At 46.4% G+C, this 23,604-nt stretch overlaps 1 protein-coding gene across 1 annotated transcript in view; it reads right to left on the bottom strand.

Moving 5' to 3' along the window:
* The window catches only part of RFTN1 (raftlin, lipid raft linker 1), a 192,866-nt gene extending 170,980 nt beyond the window's left edge, over nucleotides 1-21,886 (bottom strand). The window contains exon 1 of the mRNA XM_007470645.1: nucleotides 21,742-21,886. Coding sequence (XP_007470707.1) covers nucleotides 21,742-21,886 — 145 coding nt within the window. The remainder of the gene's footprint in view (nucleotides 1-21,741) is intronic.
* Nucleotides 21,887-23,604: the final 1,718 nt, after the last annotated feature.

The raw sequence follows: 23,604 nt of genomic DNA, 5'->3' as shown, positions 1-23,604 counted from the left end.
AACCCGCGTCTCCTGCATCGGCAGGCGGACTCTCAAGCACTGCGCCACCAGGGAAGCCCCCAATGCAATTTTTAAACCACTGATTCACCATGCGACGCAGTGTTATCCAAAGAGCCTCAGCCACCACTGCGTATGCAAAATGCTGTACATCGTTAAAAAACAACAACCACGTATTGGTCCAACATTCCCTGCGGAGCCAGGTGGGAGACATCCAGACAAGTTGGAATTCACTCCTGCAGGATGAGGAATATAAATTGAATCAGTTCTACTTCCAGCAATCAAGGCTGCGAGTAGGGATGGCTCATCTCCTCTTAAACCTAATAGATGGGGACTTCCCTCGCAGCCCAGCGGTTGAGACTTCGTCTTCCAATGCAGGGTGTTCGGGTTCCATCCCTGGTCAGGGAGATCCCACATGCATCGCCGCCAAAAGAAGCAAAACATAAAACAGAAGCAATATTGCAACAAAGTCAACAAAGACTTAAAAAAAAAAATGGTCCACATCAAAAAAAAAAAAAATCTTAAAGAAAAGAAAACCTAATGGATGTAGAACATTTGCGTCCTGGTCCCACAACTTTGGATCTGCTGGTTTGGAGGTCTTGGTTCCCAAGGGAAAGCTGCCACCAGACAACACAGCAATGGTTTCACTGAGCTGGAATTTAAGACCATCCCTAGGCCATTTTGGATGACCAATGCCACAGAACTCAGAGGCTAAGAAGATAGTTACTGCACTGACTGGGGTGAGTGATCCCGATTTCCAAGGGGAAATTAGACGTTGCCAAAAAATGGAACCCAGGGAAGTCTCTGGAGTTTCTCTTGGTACTTTCATGTCCAAGAGTAAATATTAACGGAAAACTAAAGCAACTGAGGGGGAGAGGGGGTGGGGAGGGGAGAACCAGTAAGGATTTCGATTTCTAGATCACTCCACCAGGCAATGAACCCCAGCCAGGTGAGGTGTTGGCTGAGGGCAAAAGTCCCGGTATCCATATCTGAGCAATGCTGACTCCTTTTCTGGTTCCACTAGTCCCACCTGAACATTCCATACCCTGCAGACTGCACGAGAAAAATAATTCCCATCACCCAGAGAAGGACACCATGCCCCTGGGGCTTTGTGTCTCCTCTTTATGACGAAACAGGGAGATCACTTGTGTGAAGAGACGTGGCATCTCGTTACATAGAAAGAGAGTTGTTTTGTCATTACGTGGAGTTAAAAATGTGCAGAAGGGTGCACGGATGCCGAGAAAGAGAACGGGTGGACAGTGATGGTCATTTCGTTGCTGTCTCTCAGGTCCAAATCCCCCTTCTAGACCCCGATCTTTGCTGTGAACTAGAAGTCTGCAAACAGCATTTCTCCTTTGCCGGCTGACTTCCTATCCAGGTCAGTCACCAGTGCAGGCTCTAGATGGAGACTGGACGGCAGGCGAGGGGAGAAGGGACCTCCCTCTTCTGTTCGCACCACTTCACCTGGAAGCGGCAGCTGGTTCCACCCCCTCCCGTCGTCTCTCACTACCTCCCGAGGCAGCCTCAGGGAGCTCAGTGGTAGGTGCTGAAGACAGAGCAGTTAATGAGGTGGAAATGGCCCTGATCCTCAAGGCGCTTAAAACCCAGCAAGGAGAATCCATTGAACAAATAAGGAACTGTGATCACTGCCACGAAGATGTACAGGCTCCTCTGAGAGCACGTCCCAGAAGGTCTTGGGAATGATGTCAGTGGCATGGTTACATTCTGGGATTTCTGGCTATTGGCAGAGATATACAAGAATAATGGCACCAAACCACATTCAGAGGATCAGCTCAGACTGTATTATCTTCCTGGAGACAATACACCTTTAAGGAAGGCTGCTGTGCACAGTCAAGAGTTTTAAAATTATTCTGCATTCCTGGAATTTTGACATTAATCAGTCATTCAGTCATTCAGTCATTCAACAAGTGCCCTCAGCATGAAAGCTCTGAGGCTTAACAATGAACAAGGCAATGTCATGCCGTTCGGGGAGCCTACATTAGGGTTGGGGGACCCCATAAATAACACAGTCATTCAACAAGTGCCCTAAGCAGGAAAGCTCTGAGGCTTAACAATGAACAAGGCAATGTCATGCCGTTCGGGGAGCCTACATTAGGGTTGGGGGACCCCATAAATAACAACAAACAATACAAGAGTATGACTTCAGATGGTGACAAGTTCCTCAAAGGAGATAAAGCAGGTGGTGGAGCAGGTGAAAGTGAATGAGGCAAGGGGAAGGGCCGTTTTAGGCAGGACAGTAAGAGAAGGTCCCTCGGAGAAGGTGGCATTTAGCAGAGAGTTGGATGAGGGAAGGAATTAGCCCTAAGAAGATGTGGGAGCCAGCCCCCCAGGCAGAAAGCTCCAGAACACCATCAGCGGTATGGGAGCTGTGGATGGAGATGGTCCATCACGGCGGAAGCTGTCCTCTTTGCTCCGCCGAACCCTACAAGTTGGACCTTGTTCAGTGGCTGAGTTCACATCCCCGCTCTGGCGGGTGGTTATTTTTCCTTACTTTCAATTTACATCGCAAGCTAGAGAGAAATGAATTACACCCCCCTGGGTTTCTCTGTTCCGTACAATTAAGAAAAGCTATTTTTTAGTCACAAGGCGGATGACGACACCAAGATTTCCCATTTTCTCTCTGCAGGAAGGCTGTCATCACTCAATATTAATTGATCCTACTTTTCATCCATAAAGCAGGGGTTGAAACAAATTTCTGGTCACAAAAATGGCAACTATTACAGTATAAAAGAAAATTATTAATGGCATCTCCATTAAAGCACACTCATCTTCCCAAGGCAGTCTTTAATGGGGAAAATAATGAGTAAATTATATTCCTTCCTGATACTGGATAAACTGCCAGCGCCTATCTCGTCTAAGGTTGCCAGAGATTTCCCACCGTTTCATCACAACCAGGAGGACACAAAAATGGTGTAATAGATCTTGGGTTCCCAGCAGGACAGCATGTCAATCGAATGCAATTTTATTTTCCTGCTAGAGAGCAGAGAAAGTGAACACAGCAAGAAAACATGAGAGGGCCTTCCCTGGTGGCGCAGTGGTTAAGAGTCCTCCTGCCAACGCAGGGGACAGGGGTTCCAGTCCTGGTCCGGGAGGATCCCACATGCCGCGAAGCAACTAAGCCCGTGCGCCACAACTGCTGAGCCTGCACTCTGGAGCCCACAAGCCACAGCTACTGAGGCCCGTGCGCCTAGAGCCCATGCTCCACAACGGGAGAGACCACCACAGTGGGAAGCCCGCACACTGCAACGAAGAGTAGCCCCCGCTCGCCACAACTAGAGAAAGCCCGCAGAGCTAGACGACCCAACACAGCCAAAAATAAGACAAATAAATAAATTTATTTTTTTAAAAAAAAAAGAACACGAGAAACTCAAAAACTGAGGAGAGCTAGTCTCATTTATATACATATTTGTCTTTCCCCAGACAAAAAGTTGATGCTTATCTTTAGGGTAGGGATGAAGGAAGGAGGGAAGGAAGGAAAAGAGAAAGAAACAAAGAAAAAAGGGAGAAAAAATCCAGTTGTATCTACAACTAAACAGCCTACAGTGAACTGGGGCCCTTTGGGAAGAGTGAACCTCATTACTACTGACCAGTAGTCATGGTCACTGGGGCAACCAGATGCCAGCAGCAGTGAGGAACAATTCTCAAGTTCATGGTCTTGGATACCCATGTCTTCCAACTCCTTCTCAGTCATTAATTTCTCTAAGTGCTAGGGCCTTGAAGGGTAACCACAGGGCATTTGCATTTCATCAATAGGCTCAACTGTCACAAATCTTGACTTTCACAGCTGGAAGCCAGGCTTAACGACTGATTTACATCTAGACTGATGAATAACTGTGGGCAAAGCAGAAGGCTTTTCTTAAACATAGAATTTAGTCTTGAGAAGAGATGCACTCTGCTCAACAAGTCCTACAGCATGAAATTAGAGATGCTATGGACACAGCTCACGGCATCAAAGAAAAGACAAGGATGGAAAAATGAACAGTGGTCCTTTGCTCCCGGACTAGCAGGTCACTCACTGTAGGGGATCACTCCTGTTGATAGCCATTATATTTTTTTAATATTTATGTATTTACTTGGCTGCACCAGGCTCTTAGTTGTGGCAGGTGGGATCTAGTTCTCTGGCCAGGGATTGAACCCGAGCCCACTGCCCTGGGAGTGCGGAGTCTTAACCGATGGACCACCAGGGAAGTCCCGATGGCCATTATTTAAGGGACCCGTGCACCCATCCCCCAGTGCTGTGTGTTGGCTGCCCCTTCCTCTGGAAAACTGCCCTCAGCCCAATGGGAGCCACCCAAGAGGCTTGAGAGAGTCACAAAAGCTATTAAAGTGGTACCTTCTTTCTACTCATTGTGGCAGGAAGTGTGGACTGTGTCAGTTAAAACTCATCCACCCGCTTCCAGCTAGTCTTCCTAGAATACAGAGGCTAGAAGGCAAAAACTACATTTCCCTTTTCCGATGAGGAAACCGTAACAGAGGGGTTAAGTGACTTTCCCAAAGTCACACAGCTAATCAGTGGCAGAACCAGAATTTGAAGTCTGGCTCAAGAGTCTGTGCTCTCAACCACTCACAAGGCTGCCTCTCATACAGCAGCAAGACTTTTAACATAAACTTCCTGTGTTAGTTAACAGTAAGTCCCCTACATACGAACCGTCAAGGTGCATGCTTTCAAAGATGCGAACATAAGCTCACCAGGCTATAAAGCAGCAAAGGATAGGCTAACTCTGTTGTTTGGTGGCAATGCTTCCGGCGATATGAAGCTGAAGCCTCTCTTATCATTCAGAGAGCCCAAGAGCCCTTAAAAACACAGCCAAGGGCTTTCTTCCTGTTGTGTGGAAGAGTAACCGAAAAGCCTGGTTACAAAGGCCATTTCCAGGACTGGTTTTTCCACCACTTTATCCCGGAGGTGGAGAAATATTGCTTGGAGAAGGAAGTCCCATTCAACATTCTTTTGCTGCTCGACAGTGCTGTAGGCCACCCCCCAATCATGGACAGCTTTCATCCCAACGTCAAAGTAGTGCATCTGCCACCAGATACTATGTTGCTCATCCATGCTATGGACCAGGGAGTTACAGCGACTTTCAAGAAATATTATTTACATCACACTTTTCGTCAGGCAGTAAAAGCGAGTGACGAATCAGTAACAGCCTTGCGACAATTTTGGCAGGAATAGAACATGAACAAGATCATAAAAAAACACTGACTTTGCTTGGCGTGAGGTTATAGCCGTCACCGTGAATGGGGTTTGGAAGAACCATGGCCCGCAGTTTGTTCACGATTTTTGTGGATTTGAGAAGGTGAATGAGGAGTCCAAAGAGGTCTCCAGCAACGTAGTGACCCTCAGCGAGTAGATGGAGCCAGATCTGCAAGAGCACGACTTCACTGAACTCCTTGCTGTGCCACACGAGGGGCTTACTAATGAAGACCTGATGGAATTGGAGGCCCAGAGAAAGGACGAAGAGACACAAGAGGAAGGAGAAGTATTGAAGAACAGAAGGGATTCACGATGCAGGAAATGGCAGGGGATTTTCTTTATTTGAGGCGGCACTGTTAGTTTTGGAGGTACAGGACCTGGACGTAGAATGGTACACGAAGGCTGCAGCAGCTGCTCAGAATGCAACCCGGTGCTACCATGTCATCTATGATGAGAAAAAAAGAGCTACTACCCAGACATCACTGGATCGTTTTTTCAAGAGGGTGGATAGAATTGAACCCAGCAAGGAACCAGAACCTGTGCCATCAGCGTCAGGCGTGAGTGACACTGCAGCTGGCCCTCCGTCCCCTATGGCTGATGATCCTTCAGCTCTGCCATCTCCCACCTCCTCCAACCAGCAACTCTTCTTGCCTGTTCGCTCAATGCCAGCCCCTGTATGCCAGCTGTCGTACTGTACTACTGTACTTTTCAAGGTACCATACTGTAAGATTAAAAATGTTTTATTTTTTTATATATTATTTGTGTGAAAAGTATTATAAACCTATTACAGTACAGTGCTATATAGCCAATTGTGTTAGCTGGGTACCTAGGCTAACTTTGTTGTACTTAACGAACATGCTCTCGGAATGGAACTCGTTTGTATGTAGGGGACTTAACTGTATTTAATGACGTGCAGCAAATTACCCCAAAACATAGCAGCCTAAAACAACAGACATTTATTACCTCAGTTTCTGTGAGTCAGGAATCCAGGTGCAGCTTAGCTGGGTGCCTCTGCCTCAAGGACTCTCATGAGGTGGCATGAGGGCATCAGCTCAGGCGGAAGGGACCTCGAGGTCTGTTGGGGGACCAACCCCCAAGCTCATGTACACGGGTGTTGGTGTGACTCGGGTCCTCCAGGGCTGCTGGACAAGGGTCCTCGCTGGCTGTTAGCAGGAGGCCTCCCTATGTCCCCTGCCACACAGGCCTCTGCACTGGGCAGCCTACAACACGGCAGCTGGCTTCCTCAGAAGGAGTGGGCAAGGGAACAAGAGGAATCAAGGTGCAAGCCACCATCTTGTTACAACCTAATCTCGGAAGTGCCAGCCCGTCACTTTCACTAGAAGCAAGTCGCTCGGTCCTCCCACACCCAAGGGGAGGGGGTTATACAAGGGCATGAACGCCAGGAGGCAGGGGTCACTGCGGGCCACCTTGGAGGGCACCTACAATGCTGCCCAACATCACACAACCAGTAATCAGAAAAGTTGAGTTTAAAGCTGTTTTTACCTCCATTAACTTGTCTCCCAGCTCCAAGCTCTGTCCAGGACTCTAAGATTCTGCCCTGTTCAAGAACACAACCATGTTTGGCTCACCTCTCTGGGGCACTAGCTCCCATCACCTGCCTTTTAAGCCATCTCTGGCTTCTCATTTACAGCAAAGAAAATAAAGGGTATTAGGAGAAAAGTTGTCTTAGATTTTAGCTATTTTGGTCTAATCCATTTATATGAAGCCCACAGTGAGAAACCAGCGGGTAGAAAGAAGACTAAGTTTTTGTTCGAATTTACAGTCTCCAGATGGGCAAGAAACAGTGGTTAGACAAGGAGAGTGGGGCCACCCATCTCGGGGATAAAGCAAGGCCATCCAGAAAACCCTCGGTGCCCTTCTCCCTGCGCCTAGCCATGTTTCCGGCATTATCTCAGCCCAGGCTATTGGAAGAAGCAGCAGTAATTTTTCTTTCACAAGGTTCATCTCACTCTAGACCAACACACCATTTCTTATCAAGAAAGCATAACGGGCTGAAAGCCTGGAGCAAGCACCCAGGGCATCCTGGAGGCACCTGTTAAGTCTCCCAAACCTCAGCCTGAAGACAGAAGCAGCCCAGACGAGACCCTCAGCCCTGGGAAGCTGGTTTGATTGAGGCACTAACCCAGGGGTTTTCCAAGTTTCAGGTTGGTGGGCCCAGGGATCAGACCTGGTCTAAGATGTCCAGGGCTTTCCTGCACCCACCAAACAGCAGACAAACCTCCAGCCATGCAGGGCCTGCCAGGTCAAAGATAAATCATGGTGAGTCAAGGAAAATGCTTTTCCAAGATAACACACAGACTCTGTTAAGGCTACGGCCACACTGGACTGGTTTCCAGATATGGGAAAGCAGACACTGGGCTACGACATTAATAACATAGAATTGGATGGGGATGATTTAGACACTGGTTCCTATGTTGAGAGGTCTCGCCATCTTGTTCACCGTTGCATGCCCAGCCTGGAGCCGGAGAAAGAGCAGGTAGGTAATCAATAAATATCCAATGAATTGATGTTGTTGAATAACCCTGTCAGAAGGGACTGCTTTCTGCATTAAAGAAAGTCCACCCATCAAGCATGCCAGATCCCTTAGGAATATATTACCAATCCTGCATCAACAGTAACACACGTTCCATATGGCGCCATATTGTGTTCATGCTTACCAAGCAACTCTGAATTTACACCCAAGATGCCCAACTGAAATAATCCCCTTCCTCTTTTAAGAGGGCCCAGTAAGGCTGTTCAAATGAATGTATCCTCCTCCTAATGAATCATATATATGCACCTGACAAGCATGTTTAGGCAACAAAATGGGGAAAAATCTCAGCTGCTGATGACTCCAGCAAGTACCAACTGCTTGGCTCACTTTTATTTATCAGGAGATCCGACCCGTAAACAAAGAACAGCTTAAGGCATGTCTGAAACGGAGAACTGAGGAAAAGACCCTCTAGAATTAATGACAGTGACAAGCGACCTGAAGGCAGAATCACCTACCTTTTCACACTATTTGAAAATATTTCATAGAAAAAATTCGACAGGCCTCCTTTCTTCTGAAGCATCAGTGAAAGCTAGTCCAAACATTGGCTAAAGCCTCTTTATAAAAATTCTCTGAAGCTATATCACTAATAACCATAATTAGTAGGGTGCATAGAACATTAACTTGTTTTCTGTTCTGTTTAAACCAAATTAGATAAAAATTATTACCACGACCACAGCGCTGCTTTTAAGAATCCCTACAGAAAAAGAATTTGATTTTGCTTTGACAGATAACAGTCATCACCAAGGAATTTCATTTTACTGAAGGAAGGCTTCAGTGGCTGAAATTTACTGCTTCCGCACATACATACACACCCCTGAGCCCATTTTCACACAAGACTGAGTGTTGTTTCTTGGTCTGGATTTGGAGTCACTGGGAAAAGAGCACGAAGAGTTTTTACATTCAGGAAGGAATGCAAAGAATGCCTTCCTTCCTCTTAAATCTAATCTTATTACCTCCATTAGTGAACATTTAACAATAACATTAATACTAATAGCAGACTTGGCTGCGTTCTCAAAAGCAACAATACGGAAGACGAATTTGGTAGTTATGCTCAGGAAAGCTTAAAGCCATGTCACACATATTATCTCATTTATCTTTAAAAAACCCCGCAGACTCTGTAAAAGTGTACTTATCTGCGATAAGACATGTTTAATGGGAACCGATTTCCTTACCACTCCTTGTATCTCCTGTTTAAAAACAGAAGAGTCTGTTTTTAGCGCACCTCCCAACCAGAACCTCAACCCCTAACTCATGCAGCTGACTTCCTTTCATGAGTCTCAGAAACAAACGAAAAAAAGCAACCAACTCTTAGCAATTACAGAAACTAAAAACAAAAATGAAACACGGGTAGGAAACTAAATTCACAGGGCCCAACAACTGCCACTGCCCAAACTGAAATTAAATAAACATACACACACCCTGTCCATGAAAACTCCACCACACAATTTATTAATGAACAGCAAAAGGACAGAGAAGCTGAACGTGGGGCAGGAGAAACTGTTTAATCTAATAGTCTGGAAATTACATCGGAAGGAACAGACGGTTTCACAGAAGTCAGTGCAGCCTAGAGGCACAGGTAGCGATTTTCTAGGAAAGAAAATTGTTCCCCTACCTACTGCCCATACTATTTTCAGCAAAGGAGGCGCCTATATTCAGCACAGGAGAAGCTCTGAGCCCGGCACGCTGACAAAACCAGGACTGCATGGCAGCCATCCACAGCCACTTGGCCTCCAAATCTGAGCCAGAGGTCAAACAGCCCGATTTTAAAACCAGCAACAAATGGAAGGCAACACTCCACAGGGTTATTACCCCGCATTCGCGATCGTGGCAAATAAGAACAGTGGTGATTCTAATAGGTTACGGGCAGCGTGATCTTAACGTGGTTTCTGACCCCCAGATCCTGAGGGTCCCGGGCAGCAGGGAGACCAACATTCTGGCACAGGACCGCCCTGTGACTGAGCCCCCCCGTCTATACACAGGACTGAAAGTCACCTCCAGAGCTGCATTACTTGAGCTGAAGTCTACTAACCTGTCTGTACAGCAACTAATACAGCATCACCCTCAGTTGCTATTTTCATCCCCACCGGCTGTAAGTCACCAAACCATATGCATAAGCTCTCCCTGGAGCAGGGCTCAGTCAAAGGAAGGGCCATCGCAGCTGGGGTCTTTGAACAACAGATCGGAGCCTACTGAGCCTCAAAGCTTTACCTGAGAGGCCTGTGGTACAGCCGACACCGCTTAAGAGCAAAGGATTTGAAGAAGGCAAGTCTGAGTTCTGATTCTAGCCCCATCGCACATTTGCTGTGTGACCGTGGGCATGTTGGGTGACCTCTCTGAGCCTCATTTCCTCATCTCGAAAATCAGGATCCCCTGAGGATTAACTTACACCAAGCATGGTGCGTGGCTCATTAGCTGTCATCACCGTCGTTACTGTTACCAATAATAATAATATCATCATCATCATCATATAAGGCGCCTGGCACACCTCATCATCGGCAGCCATCCTCAGCAAACCAAGAGAGGGCACAGAAGTAGAAAGCCTTTCTGCCACTAAGATTAAGGGCTGCAGCAGGAGGACCCTCCCTCAGGGATGAGCTTAATGTTTGGGTGTAAAAAATCATCCCCCCAACTCAGACGGGGGACCCCTCCCTGCTTTATGCTGTACCATCAGGGCTGCCTTGGGCCTTCCTTCTATCCATCCACCTCCCCTCCTTCCTGGCTTCTGACATTTTGCTTCAAGGTTTGTTTGTTTGTTTTCCCTGCAGAAATGTGCCATCAACATCAGTGACTTTATGTTCGATTCTGCTGAAGAGCTGCAAATGTTATAGATGAACTTGTTATGTTCTAAAGCTGCAGTTACCATATTTAGTGCGGTAATAAATACCTCATTCTGGATGGCAAAACAAACACTTCAGGGCACTCGAGGCTCCACTAAAGGAACCCCATGGTGAAACCCACTTTAAACCAAGACTCCTCCTGTAATGCAAATAACTACCCATCCCCCAATCCTCTTCCTTCCTTTCCAGAGCTTCCTACCAAGGGCTTCCCCGAAAAGAGGGACGCACACCTGCAGGCACCTGCAGCCAGGTGTCACTCCTCCCCAACGCCCTGATCCCTCGCAGTCTCAAGCTCAGTCCATCAACACTCGTTCTAGGTTGGCAACTCTAAGTCATTTCTTTTTTTTTTTTTATTGAGGTATAGTCGATTTACAATGTCATGTTAGTTTCAGGTATACAGCACAGTGATTCAGTTATATATATGTACATATATTCTTTTTCAGATTCTTTTCCCTTATTGGTTATTACAAAATATTGAGTATAGTTCCCTGTGCTATACAAGTAGGTCCTTATTGGTTATTCATTTTATATATAATAGTGTGTATATGTTAATCCCAAATTACCAATTTATCCCTCCCCCACGCTCTTTCCCCTTTGGTAACCATAAGTTTGTTTTCTACATCTGTGAGTCTCTTCCTGTTTTGTAAATAAGTTCATTTGTGTCTTTTTTTAAGATTCCACATATAAGCGATATCATATGATATTTGTCTTTCTCTGTCTGACTTACTTCACCTTAGTATGATAATCTCTAGGTAAATCCATGTTGCTGCAGATGGCATTATTTCGTTCTTTTTTATGGCTGAGTAGTATTCCATTGTAGATATGTACCACATCTTCTTTATCCATTCCTCTGTCAATGGACATTTAGGTTGTTTCCATGTCTTGGCTATCATGAATAGTGCTGCAATGAACACAGGGGTGCAAGTATCTTTTCGAATTATAGTTTTCTCTGGATATATGCCCAGGATCTACGTCATTTCTATGGGACATGGTCAGACAGGCAAGGGCAGCAAAGGAGTAGAAAAGGGGTGCAGGGAATAGAAGTGGTAGAGACATAATCAAGGCAAAGCCTTCCAGAAAAGCGCCAAGGAGGAGGCTGTACCACGTGGCCACTGGGGCCCAAGAGCAGTCTACAGACCTGCTTCTAAGGTGCAGTGTTTCGAGCTAGACGTGATGAGCCATGTAAATGAAAACAAAGGCCTAGCCAGATGTTGGAGGTGTAACAGGCCCCTAATATGCCCAGCGTGGGCTGGTCAAACCACAGTATACTGACTGTTCCCCCAGGTGGGCTACACCTCCCCCTCCACGTTGGACGAGAGGGAAGGATACAGACACCCAGCAGTCAAGGTCCCTGGGCCAAGAAGGGGCTGTCCACAGATCCCAGACCACTGGGAACACACCTGTTAGCCAGCACAAAACTGTTCCCTAAACGCACCTCTCACTCCCCTTCCTTCAGCTGAGCCCAGCATCCTCCCTGCAAACATTCATTTCCAGCTACACAGCCTCTCACCCCCAAACCCATCCACCTCCTGCCCCCCTCCACAGTGACTGGTAACCCACAAGGGCTGGGCTCTCGGGGAAGAGAGCCTGGAAGAGGTGAAGCTTTTCTAGGACCTTGAAGAAGAGAAAGGACCCCAGTTAGCCTCGGGGCTCTAGGCGGGGAGGGCAGCGCTCCACATAGGACGCGGTTCACACAGGGCAAGAGGGAGGGCCGTGTGATCCCACATCAGGACCAGCGGGTAGGTTCCCAGGGTGACTGCTCGGGGAAGAGGGAGCCAGTTTAGAAAGACTGGCTTTTCTGACGGACAACATTTAAGGTTTTAGGGCACCCTGTGGAGGCAGGGTATCCACCGGGGACAGCTGGGATTCAGTTACAGCGGATCTCTGTGGAGTACTCAGCTCAGGAGAATGACTGTGGCTGCAGGTGGGAATCTACTGCCCACAGTCTAGCCCATCGGTTTTCAGTGTGGTTCCCTGTAGGAGCAAACAGCAAACAGCAGCATCACCTGGGAACCTGCTAGAAGTGCAAAATCTTGAGACCCACCCTAGACATCCAGACGACAAATTCCACAGGTAGGGGCTCAGCAATCCGGTGTAACGAGCCCACCAGGTGATTCTGGTGTCGCTATAGTTTGAGAACAACTGTTTGTACCTGGGCTTCCCAACTACACCATGTCACATGCTTCTCAGTGCTCTGGAGAAAGAAACCAGGCTTCAGGGAACTGGAGTGACCTGCAGGAGATTCAAACAGCTCCAAGGGCTGAAGGGAAACAAAGTCTCAGTACGTGTGACCCACCTGAGGGTAACCAGCTGGGGTACCCAGGCTTGTATTGACCACCTGGCCCTTCACAAATGCCCACGGGTGCACCACAGCTGCACACGGCATCACCTGTAAGTTTCAAAAAACCCTGAGGTCTGGCTCACTTTCCCAAGATGGACTTCACTGGTCTGGGGTGCAGCCTGGTCATGGGAATCTTTTAAGCAAAAAGTTTGAGAATCATTGTGTCCAACTGGTAGTATTTTTGTTTTAGGAGCATGGGCTGTCCTTCTAAACATACCGCAAGCTACTTTAAGGAAATAAAATATGAGTGGTCGTTATGTACGTGTATATTTATTGAATTTATTTCATACTTAAAAATCACACCAATACCATTTCTCTCTGCCGTCTCCACTCAGATCAAAGAAATCTGCAGTCCATCTGGTTCTGGAAGGTTCTCAGTGTGGTTCCCAGACCAGCAGTGTCAGCATCACCTGGGAACTTGCTACAAATGCATTCCCAGGCCTTGCCCCAGACCTAATGAATCAGAAATTCTGGAGCTTAGGTTTCTGGGTTTCAAAGAGCTCTTCAGGTGATTGTGATCCACCATCAGGTTGGAGAACCACCACTTTAAGGAAAGGATTAGTTCTAAAGGCCTACAGTCTTTCTCTGGAGGTTAACATTATTTTGGATGGTATTTCATTATTTGCTTATCACCTCCCTTGACGACCCATGAAATCAGACAGGCTAACAGTACCAGGATTTATAATGAGCCATTAGGCACCCAAGCTCTTAGCCCCAAAACACTTTAACCTGTTAGTTTTTAGACCTTAACTTGTGATCCATCTTTTTAGAGGAGTCTTTTCCCCAGTTGGGAAGAGAGATTAAAAGGACAACTTAAAGAGACAAAGATTATCAGCTGCTTCTGCAGTCGTGTTTAGGGATAAGGTTACCCAGACTGGAAGTGAAGTAAAACCTGGACCTTTAAATGATTCATTGCACAATACACATGTTTTGGATAATTAATGTCACCCTGTATTATTCTCATAACCACCCAAAATTTATAAACAGGGCTTAAGGCTAAAATGCTCGCAGCCAAAATCCAAGTATGAGCCTGGTCAGCATAATGGTGAAGAAAAAAATCCCAAAGGTCAGCTCTCAAAGACCTCTTAGACAGGAAAACCACATAGATGGGAATTTTAAAAATGTGGCAGTGTGAACTGATGCTAGATATTTTAATGTGTGTCATGGGAATGTTTTACAAGCAAGAATTTAAGAGGAGACACAGAAGACGAGCTTGAAGAAGACACGCAATGGAGCATGAGGTACTTTTCAGTTTTTTCATGTTGAAACCCTTCAATTTAGTTGAAACCCACCACAGCGTGCAGGCAATTCAGGAATCAAGACAGCCTAAAGTGAACGCTCTACTGTTCAGTAAGATGATGGAGTTTGCTACAAACATCCAGCGGCTTGGTGGCCTAGGGCAAGTCACTTATATGACCTCTCCAAACTCAAGGTCTCAATTATCCTTCTATACCACCCACCTCATAAGACTGTCCTTAGTTTGTTTAAAATTGATTAACACAACACTAGGTGCTTAATAAATAGCAGCTGTAATTATCACGTGTAAAACAATGAAGCTCCCAACCCTCATATACTGCCGTTGGAAATGTAAAATGGCACAACCACTTTGGAAAACAGCTGGGCAGTTTCTTATAAAGGTAAACATACATTTACCCAACAACCCAAAAATTCCACTCCTACGTATCTACCCAACAGAAGTGAAAACATATGTCCACACAAGACTTGTTTACAAATGTTCATAGCAGCTTTTCTGATAATAGCCCCAAACTGGAAACAGCCCAAGTCTTCAACAGGAAAATGATTGAAAAATTGTGGCACATCCAGACAGTGGAATATTACTCAGAAACACAAAGGAATGAGCTCCTGATATACACAATGGCGTGGATGAATCCCAAAAGCATCATGCTGAGTTAAGGAACTCAGACACAAAAGTATATACCCTGTATGATTACATTGCTATGTTACTTGAGAAGAAGCAGGATGAACCTAGAGTGACAGAAGGCAAATCAGCAGTTGTCTGGGGCGGGCGTTGGGGGCAGGGAATCTTCTAGGGTGATGGAAAAGTTCCACATCTTGAGTGTGGTGGTAATTACACGGGTGTTTACATTTACCAAAACTCATCAAGCCGTACACTTCATATGGGTGTATTTTATGGTACATAAGTTATACCCCAATAAAGTTATTTTTTATACTGCTATGCCATTCGGGAGACCTGAGCTCTCCTTCATGTGCAGGAGAAGAATGCTGTGTGAAGACAGTACAAGCACTGGATTCTGGTCCCACTTACTACCTACGACATATCAAGGAAATTTCCTCATCTGAAAAAAGAAAGAGAAAAAAATTGCTTTTGCTTTGGCTCTCAGGGCCACCTGGATGATCGAGTGAGATCATTATTTGAAAATGCTTTTTGGACTTCCCTGGTGGCGCAGTGGTTAAGAATCCGCCTGCCAATGCAGGGGACATGGATTTGAGCCCTGGCCCAGGAAGATCCCACATTCCGCGGAACGACTAAGCCCGTGCGCCACAACTACTGAGCCTGCGCTCTAGAGCCCACGAGCCACAAATACTGAGCCCGCGCGCCACAACTACTGAAGCCCACGCACCTAGAGCCCGTGCTCCGCAGCAAGAGAAGCCACCGCAATGAGAAGCCCGTGCACCGCAACGAAGAGTGGCCCCAGCTTGCCACAACTAGAGAAAGCCCGTGCGCAGCATTGAAGACCCAACACAGCCTAAATAAATAAATAAATAAATAAATTTTTTTTTTTAAAAAGGAAACTGCTTTAAAGCAGAATCAGAGCATCCAGCCGTGTGGCCCCCATGCCAGCCATCCAGGTGCCCAGTGAACTACCTCCTCCTCTACTCCCCACTCCCTCACCTGCCAGTCAGTCCCTGGGATCACCTCCTGATCGCTCTTGACCCCACCCCCCGCTCACTTCCCTCATCCCTACTGCCACCCCTTCAGCTGAGGCCACCTTCACCCCTTGCCTGATGATTGCAATGGCTTCCAAATGCTCTCCTCTCCCCCAGTTTTATCCCTGCCATCCTTTTTCATTCTAAACCCAGAGCGGGCTTTCCAGAACATAAATTTGATTACGTCACCTACCCTCGCCCCACCTTAAAATCCTTCAGGGCTCTTGAGAGAGCCTAGTCTCCTCAGTCCAAGACCTAAGACCTTTAGTCGTCTGGCCCCTGAAAAGCCACACTCCAACTGACCTGAACCACCTACAGCTTCCCGTACATGCAATGCTGTCTCCACGTTCTGGCCCCTCCCATAGGTTGTCCCCTTTGCCTGAAAAGATCACCTGCTCCCAGCCTCATTCTCCTGCCTGGCTAACTCCAAATCCACCTGCGGATCTCAAACCTTCCTTGACATACACATCTTCCAACAAGGGAAACTTCCACCACATCCCCTCTATCACCAGCACTCTAGCCTCAAGTACTACAGTCACCTGGTTCTTCATCTGTGAGATGCTGAAGTCACACAGACCAGTGGGCTAGACCAGTGCTATGGACTGAACTGTCCTTTCAATATTCAACTGTTGAAGCCCCAACCCCCAATGTGACTGTATTTAGAGTAAGGAAGCAACTAAGGTTAAATGAGGTCATAAGGGTGCAGCTCTACTCCAATAAGACTAATGTCCTTATAAGAGACATGAGAAGGGACTCTCTCTGTCTCTCTCAGACGTGAAGACACAGCAAGGAGGCAGCCGTCTGCAAGCCAGGAAGAGAGCTCTCACCAGAACTCAACCCTGCTGGCCCCCTGATCTTGGACTTTCGGCCTCCAGATCCATGAGAAAATAAAAATCTGTGGTTTAAGCCCACCAGTCTGGAGCATTTTGTTACAGCAGCGCAGCTGACTAAGACAAGGGAGCACCTCCTGTCTGGTTCACTCTTATGTGCTCAGGACACAACATCTGCCTCTGGTCAACATTCAATAAATATCTGTGAAATCAATGAGTTTTCATCCTACAGTCCGTGATGAACCCAAGGGCAAACTTTCATAACAACATGGTACATTAATGTGCATTAGGGATACAGAGTCAGACCTGCCACCGAGTTATCCTCCCTTGAAAACCAACTAGAACAGCACTGCCCAACAGACCCTTCTGCAATGGTGGGCGTGTCCTCCATCTGCAATGTCCAGTATGGTAGCCACCAGCCACATGTGCATGCCGAGCACTTGAAGTGTGGCCAGGGTGACAGAGGAACTGAATTTTTAATTTTATTCAGTGGTAATCAATTATTATATTTCAGTAACCATGCGGCTGGTGGCTTCTGTACTAGACAGTGCAGGACTAAGTTCAAGCAAGGATCACGCCCTGGGCACTAACTTCATCCTACAGGTCTCTGACTGCCAACTGTCCCCGCACCAAGCATGTTATAAACACAGTGGATTCTCACAGAGCTGGCACAGGTAGCTTCTGAGTGGCCTGGCACAGAGAAGCTGGCAAAACACACACATAAAAGGGATAATGAAGCACCGTTTTGCAGAAATTGTGATGCTTTATGGGCCTCCGTCTGCGATGAAACCCATCAAAGGGCAGGTTCATCCCTCGGCGACCAGAGTTAATTGAAAATTTAAGATCCAATCATATCACCCAGAATTGAGATTTTTGGCAGCTTACATGCTTCACTTGTGAGTCTCCCGCCGCTTTTCGCCTCCCCCAGCCCTACAAGCGAGGCTGCATGTTCCAGTATCAAACACAAAAGCACCGAGCTCTAAGCAAGGCACAGATAGAACAACGTTGGCTCTGACCTTGATTATTTTAAAGTGCACGTGGTCCCCTTCCTGCCTAAGCCAGCAGGTGGAAGTGGACAACGCTCTTTCCCCAACTTGAAATTCATTAAAGTGTCAGATGACCACCTTCTCTATGAAAAATAGGCATGTCAAGTGCTCCTCAAAAATCTCCTATGGCCAAAACCCTATAGAAGAGGAGTACTCCTATGCGTCTCTACACTATAACACAAGTTTTCTAGCAAGAATGTTCTGACTGGTGTCAATGCCTATTTCTCTGGCACCTTGCCATTTACAAGGCACAAGAGCTCGGATGCCCGAGAGATCCATATGCAAATTCGACCCTAATCACTTCCTAGCACTGCATCTTCAGAAAGGTTACTTAACTTCTCTGAGGGTCCATTTCCTCTTCTGCAAAAAAGGAATGAGTGTCCCCATACACCTCACTGGCTTACTGTGGCGATAAGACGACATAAGAAACCACACAAAGATGAATGGTCATAGCAACTTAATTTGTAATAGCCCAAAACTGGAAATGACCCAAATGTCCATCAGCAAGTGAATGGAAAAACACACTGTGGTAAATCCATACAACAGAACACACCAAACAACATAAATGAATCTCAAAATAAGTAAGCTGAATGGAAGAAGCCAGACCAAATGACTACACACCATGATTCCATTTATAGAAAATTCTAGAAAATAAAATCAGTGATAGAAGGCAGATTACTGGCTGTCTGGGGACAGAGGGTTGGAAAAAAGGAGGGACTCCAAAGGAGCATGAGGACACTTTGGGGGCAATGGAAACGTTCTACATCTTGATGAGGTGACGGCTTCATGGGTTTGAACATTTTAAAGATGTGCAGTGTGGTATGCTTAAATAATACTTTGGCAAAGTTGAAAAGTTTAAAAAAAATGAGATCAGGGATCTAATGACCCATCACAGGACCTGGCACACAGTACGCTCTTAACAAATGTTGGCTCCACTCTAGAGCAATAATGAATGATCCCATTAGAACTTCTGGAAAAGAAACTTGACAGGCTGCCAGGGAACCACACCAGCAGGTGTACCAGTGACTTTGAAGGTGTACTAGAACCCAACTATTTAGGACACGCTGTTCTCGGCCAGAAAGCATTAACAAGAAAGATGAACAGAAAGATGGGAAAGGCTTGGTCTCTGCCCTCAAGGAAACACAAATGAGTTTAATATATGATGGAATAAAAGTGTCAGAAAGGACTTCCCTGGTGGCGCAGTGGTTGAGAGTCCGCCTGCCGATGCAGGGGACATGGGTTCGTGCCCCGGTCCAGGAGGATCCCACATGCCGCAGAGCGGCTGGGCCTGTGAGCCATGGCCGCTGAGCCTGCGCGTCCGGAGCCTGTGCTCCGCAACGGGAGAGGCCACAGCAGTGAGAGACCCACGTACCACAAAAGAAAAACAAAGCAAAACAAAACAATAAAAGGGGACCCTAAATAAATTACGGCACCCTGAGTGATTCAAGCATACAGGGGCCATTAAATCATATTTTCAGAACATATGGAACCACGAGGTGTGTGCCTCATGGTACAATGTTAAGATGCAAAAAAGCAAGATACAAAAATATACATTGAGGATTCATTCAACAAACATTATTGATTATCTATTATGTGCCAGGCACTGTTCTTTTTTTTTCTTTTTTTTAAAGCACAGACAATACAGCAAAGGATAAAATAGACACAATCCTGCTCTCATTAGAAGGGATTCCACCTTCTGAAGGAAGGAAATGAATAACAACAAGCAAAATATAAAGCATGTTGACGGCAGGATACGCTATGAGGAAAATCAAGAGGGGAAACAGATCGGGTGTCAGGGGAGGTAAAATTTTAAATAGGCAGTCAGAGAGGTTTCCCAGAGAAGGGGGTTAAGGGTTTGAACCCAGGGTATATCTGAGAAAACTTCCAGGCAGAGGGAAGCTGGTGTCTCAGGGTCGGGGAGCCACGGCAGGGTTTGGAGCAGAGGAGTGATGTGACCTGGGGGTGGTGGGATCAAGGGGAGAGAAGCAGGGAGACCAGCTAGAATTTTTCCAGTGTTTTCCTAACTTTTTTTTTAAGTCCTTATTGAATTTGTTACAATTTTTTTTTTTTTTTTTTTTTTTTATGTTTTGGTTTTTTGGCTTCGAGGCATGTGGGATCTTAGCTCCCTGACCAGGGATGGAACCCTCACCCCCGGCATTGGAGGGTGAAGTCCTAACCCCTGGACCACCAGGGAAGTCTCTCCTAACTTTTTATGATGAACATATATCCACTTTATAATCGGAAAATAAAAGGTAATTCAATCCAAACAAGCCATGTAGGTGCTGTGACTGGAGCACAAGGCAGCAGAGAAACAAACAAGGAGGTCAGGGAAATAGCTCAGGGAATGAGCGATGAATCAGTGGGGGGCAGGGGGCGGGACATATTCCTGGAAATTATTACTAAGAAAAGCAAAAGGCACAAATCACTCCTCTTAGTAATAAAAGAAATGTAACCACAATGCACAAAAATATGAAAAAGAGAAAAAGAACTCCCCCACCATCTCAGCACCCTAACAATCAATATTGACCATCTTGTTATATACTTCCTTTGGATCTTTCTTCCTACACATGCTCTGGTTTTCCCCTTGACCATCCTACAAGGCCCAGCACACTGAAAGCGCTCAAATACTCATTGAGCAAATACTGGATGACGAAATTCTCCAAATGCTTCTAGGTTCAGATTTGTCCATGTTACATCAGCTACACCATTAGCATTTCTGGAAGTAGCCTGAAGAGGCTTGGGTGACAGAATGGAAATTGTGGGTGAGGGGGATGCATGGTCACAATGACTAAGGTGTCAATTCTGGCCGTTTAGGACAATGGTGACATTATATTCATCAACGGCACCAGCAGGAAGCAGCCTGCTGAGGAAGAGGCCGGGTTCAGTTTGAGGGACGTGAGGGGTGCCCAGGCCCACCCCTGCAGAGACGCCCAGCTGCCCATCCCTCTCGGGGCTCAGGAAGCATCTGGAGCTTCAGCACGAAGGTGGTCGGGCAGAAGCAGTGGAGCAGGGAGCTGGGGTAGCGATGCCAGCAACCCAACTGGAGCTGGACGTGCTAAGAGCTTCAGAACACGTGTCGCCTCTCCTGATTCTCAGTGCTGCCCTGCGAGCTGGTCTGTGCGTGCCCACCTCACAGATGAGGACACTGCAGGCCTGGCTGCTCCACAGCAGAGCCAGGGCTCAAACCCACGACTCGGAGGGCTTTTCCCATGAATTCTCTTCTCTTACTAGATGATTAACATATTCACAGAAGCCCAGGGAGAAAGTTAGTCTTAAGATGTCTGTGTTAGGAAGCTCCTGGGTTGGGCTCACGGCTTCCAGGGGTCTCCCACAAGGAAGAATGTTCTCTTCCTCTTCCGAAAACATAGTTTACATGTTTCCGACTTACAGTTATAGCCTGCTGAGTTCTTCCATGTGTACGAGTCTTGGAAACCAGGACGGGCCACGTGCTTTTCCCACAGCACCACCTCAACTCGCTGTATACAGTCGGTGCTCAGCAAATGCTCGGGATGAAAACACTGATCCTCACTCACCAGTCACCCGGGGGCCACTGGGACACCGGGGTGAGGCAGGGCCAAGCCCGCTGGACGAGCAGTCTCGAAAGACGCCAGCGGACAAGGGGCAGGGAGACCTGGGTGGATGGGCAGATGACCACGCAGACAGATGGTGACTGTCCTCTTCCGTGCATCTTGCCATGAAACAGTCTGTAAACGAGCGGGCCCGGGGCCAAATGCAACCCACCCACGTTTACTCTTTGGTTCACACCCGTTTTAATTTGTTACAATTTAAATTAGTTGCTAGCTTTCAAAACAATGAAAGATTTCACCTAAAAATCTGGATTTCTGAGCGTAGGCCCTTCTCAACAGGCCCACCCTTTGCAGTTCACCTCACAACACCACCCCCAGCCCCCGGCCCCCCAGCCCCCAGCGTGTCCTGGGCAGCCCCTCCAGCACTGATTGGGCCGAAGCCCTGTCAAGCCCCCCACCCCTGGGTTGGGCTGAACCCCGTCCTCACCGGCGCTCAGGGTGGTGAACTCCAGGAAGCGGTACTCATAGGACACGTCTATCTTGGTTTCCACCTGGGGCCTCTTCAACGTCGAATAGATATTTCCAGGCCGTTTGTCATCAGGTTTCTCTAACTTGTTCAATCCGCAACCCATTTCAGCAGCTGCCAGCAAAAGGAGAAAAATGGGGGGATGATTTTCTTCTTCCTGAGATGTTGTTTTTACACACCATAGTATAAACAACCCCATTATTTCCCTGAAGAACACGTGAAGGACTTGAGCCTGGCTGAAATCTAGAGCACAGTTCAACCTATGACCTTAACACTGGAGGCTCTACGCTCAGGCTGCTTTCTCTCGCTCATAAGATACCATTACCATCCAGCCTGTGCTTCTGAAATGACACCAAAAACATACTGTTTTACAGAACGAAAAGACAACCCTCAGAATGGAAGAAAATATTTGCAAACGAAGCAACTGACAAAGGATTAATCTCCAAAATATACAAGCAGCTCATGCAGCTCAATATCAAAAAAAACAAACAACCTAATCCAAAAATGGGCAGAAGACCTAAACAGACATTTCTCCAAAGAAGATATACAGATTGACAACAAACACATGAAAGGATGCTCAACATCACTAATCATTAGAGAAATGCAAATCAAAACTACAATGAGGTATCACCTCATGCCGGTCAGAAGGGTCATCATCAAAAATCTACAAAAAATAAATGCTGGAGAGGGTGTGGAGAAAAGGGAACCCTCTTGCACTGTTAGTGGGAATGTAAATTGATGGAGAACAGCATGGAGGTTCCTTAAAAAACTAAAAATAGAACTGCCATGTGACCCAACAATCCCACTACTGGGCATATACCCTGAGAAAACTGTAATTCAAAAAGAGTCATGTACCACAATGTTCACTGCAGCACTATTTACAATAACCAGGACATGGAAGCAACCTAAGTGTCCACTGACAGAAGAATGGAGAAAGAAGATGTGGCACATATATACAATGGAATACTACTCAGCCATAAAAAGAAACAAAACTGAGTTATTTGTAGTGAGGTGGATGGACCTAGAGACTGTCATACAGAGTGAAGTAAGTCAGAAAGGGAAAAAAAATACCGTATGCTAACACATATATATGGAATCAAAAAAAAAAGGTTCTGAAGAACCTAGGGGTAGGACAGGAATAAAGACACAGACGTAGAGAATGGACTTAAGGACACGTGGAGGGGGAAGGGTAAGCTGGGACGAAGTGAGAGAGCGGCATGGACAGATATACGCTACCAAATGTAAAATAGATAGCTAGTGGGAAGCAGCCGCATAGCACAGGGAGATCAGCTTGGTGCTTTGTGACCACCTAGAGGGGTGGGACAGGGAGGGTGGGAGGGAGGGAGATGCAAGAGGGAGGAGATATGGGGATATATGTATACGTATAGCTGATTCACTTTGTTATAAAGCAGAAACTAACACACCATTGTGAAGCAATTATACTCCAATAAGGATGTTAAAAAATATATACTGTTTTATATCATTTTTCTCCCCATCTGAGGAAAATAACACCTCAGAGTGTCTCAGTTCCACTATACTCTGTATACATGATTAAAAAATGGGATCTGAAAAGCAATACAAGTGCATCATGGTGTCAGCCCATCTGAAAAAAAAAATAAGAGAGATGTCGCTCCGCCGTGGTTTCTAAGAGGAGATAATAAGTTGTTATGATTTCCAAAGTCCTTTCTACCCTCAACAGTAATTATTTAGACAGGATTTTACATTCAAAAAACACCTCTCAAAGTAGATGGTGGTACTTTTACAGGCCTCGTCTAAAAAGTCCCTGTTTATTCCGTTTTAGACCAAACCACAGGAACAGAGCGG

Source organism: Lipotes vexillifer, unplaced genomic scaffold, assembly GCF_000442215.2.
Source record: "Lipotes vexillifer unplaced genomic scaffold, Lipotes_vexillifer_v1.1 scaffold418, whole genome shotgun sequence".
Classification (NCBI taxonomy): domain Eukaryota; kingdom Metazoa; phylum Chordata; class Mammalia; order Artiodactyla; family Lipotidae; genus Lipotes; species Lipotes vexillifer.
This window is presented reverse-complemented; position numbering and strand designations above follow the sequence as displayed.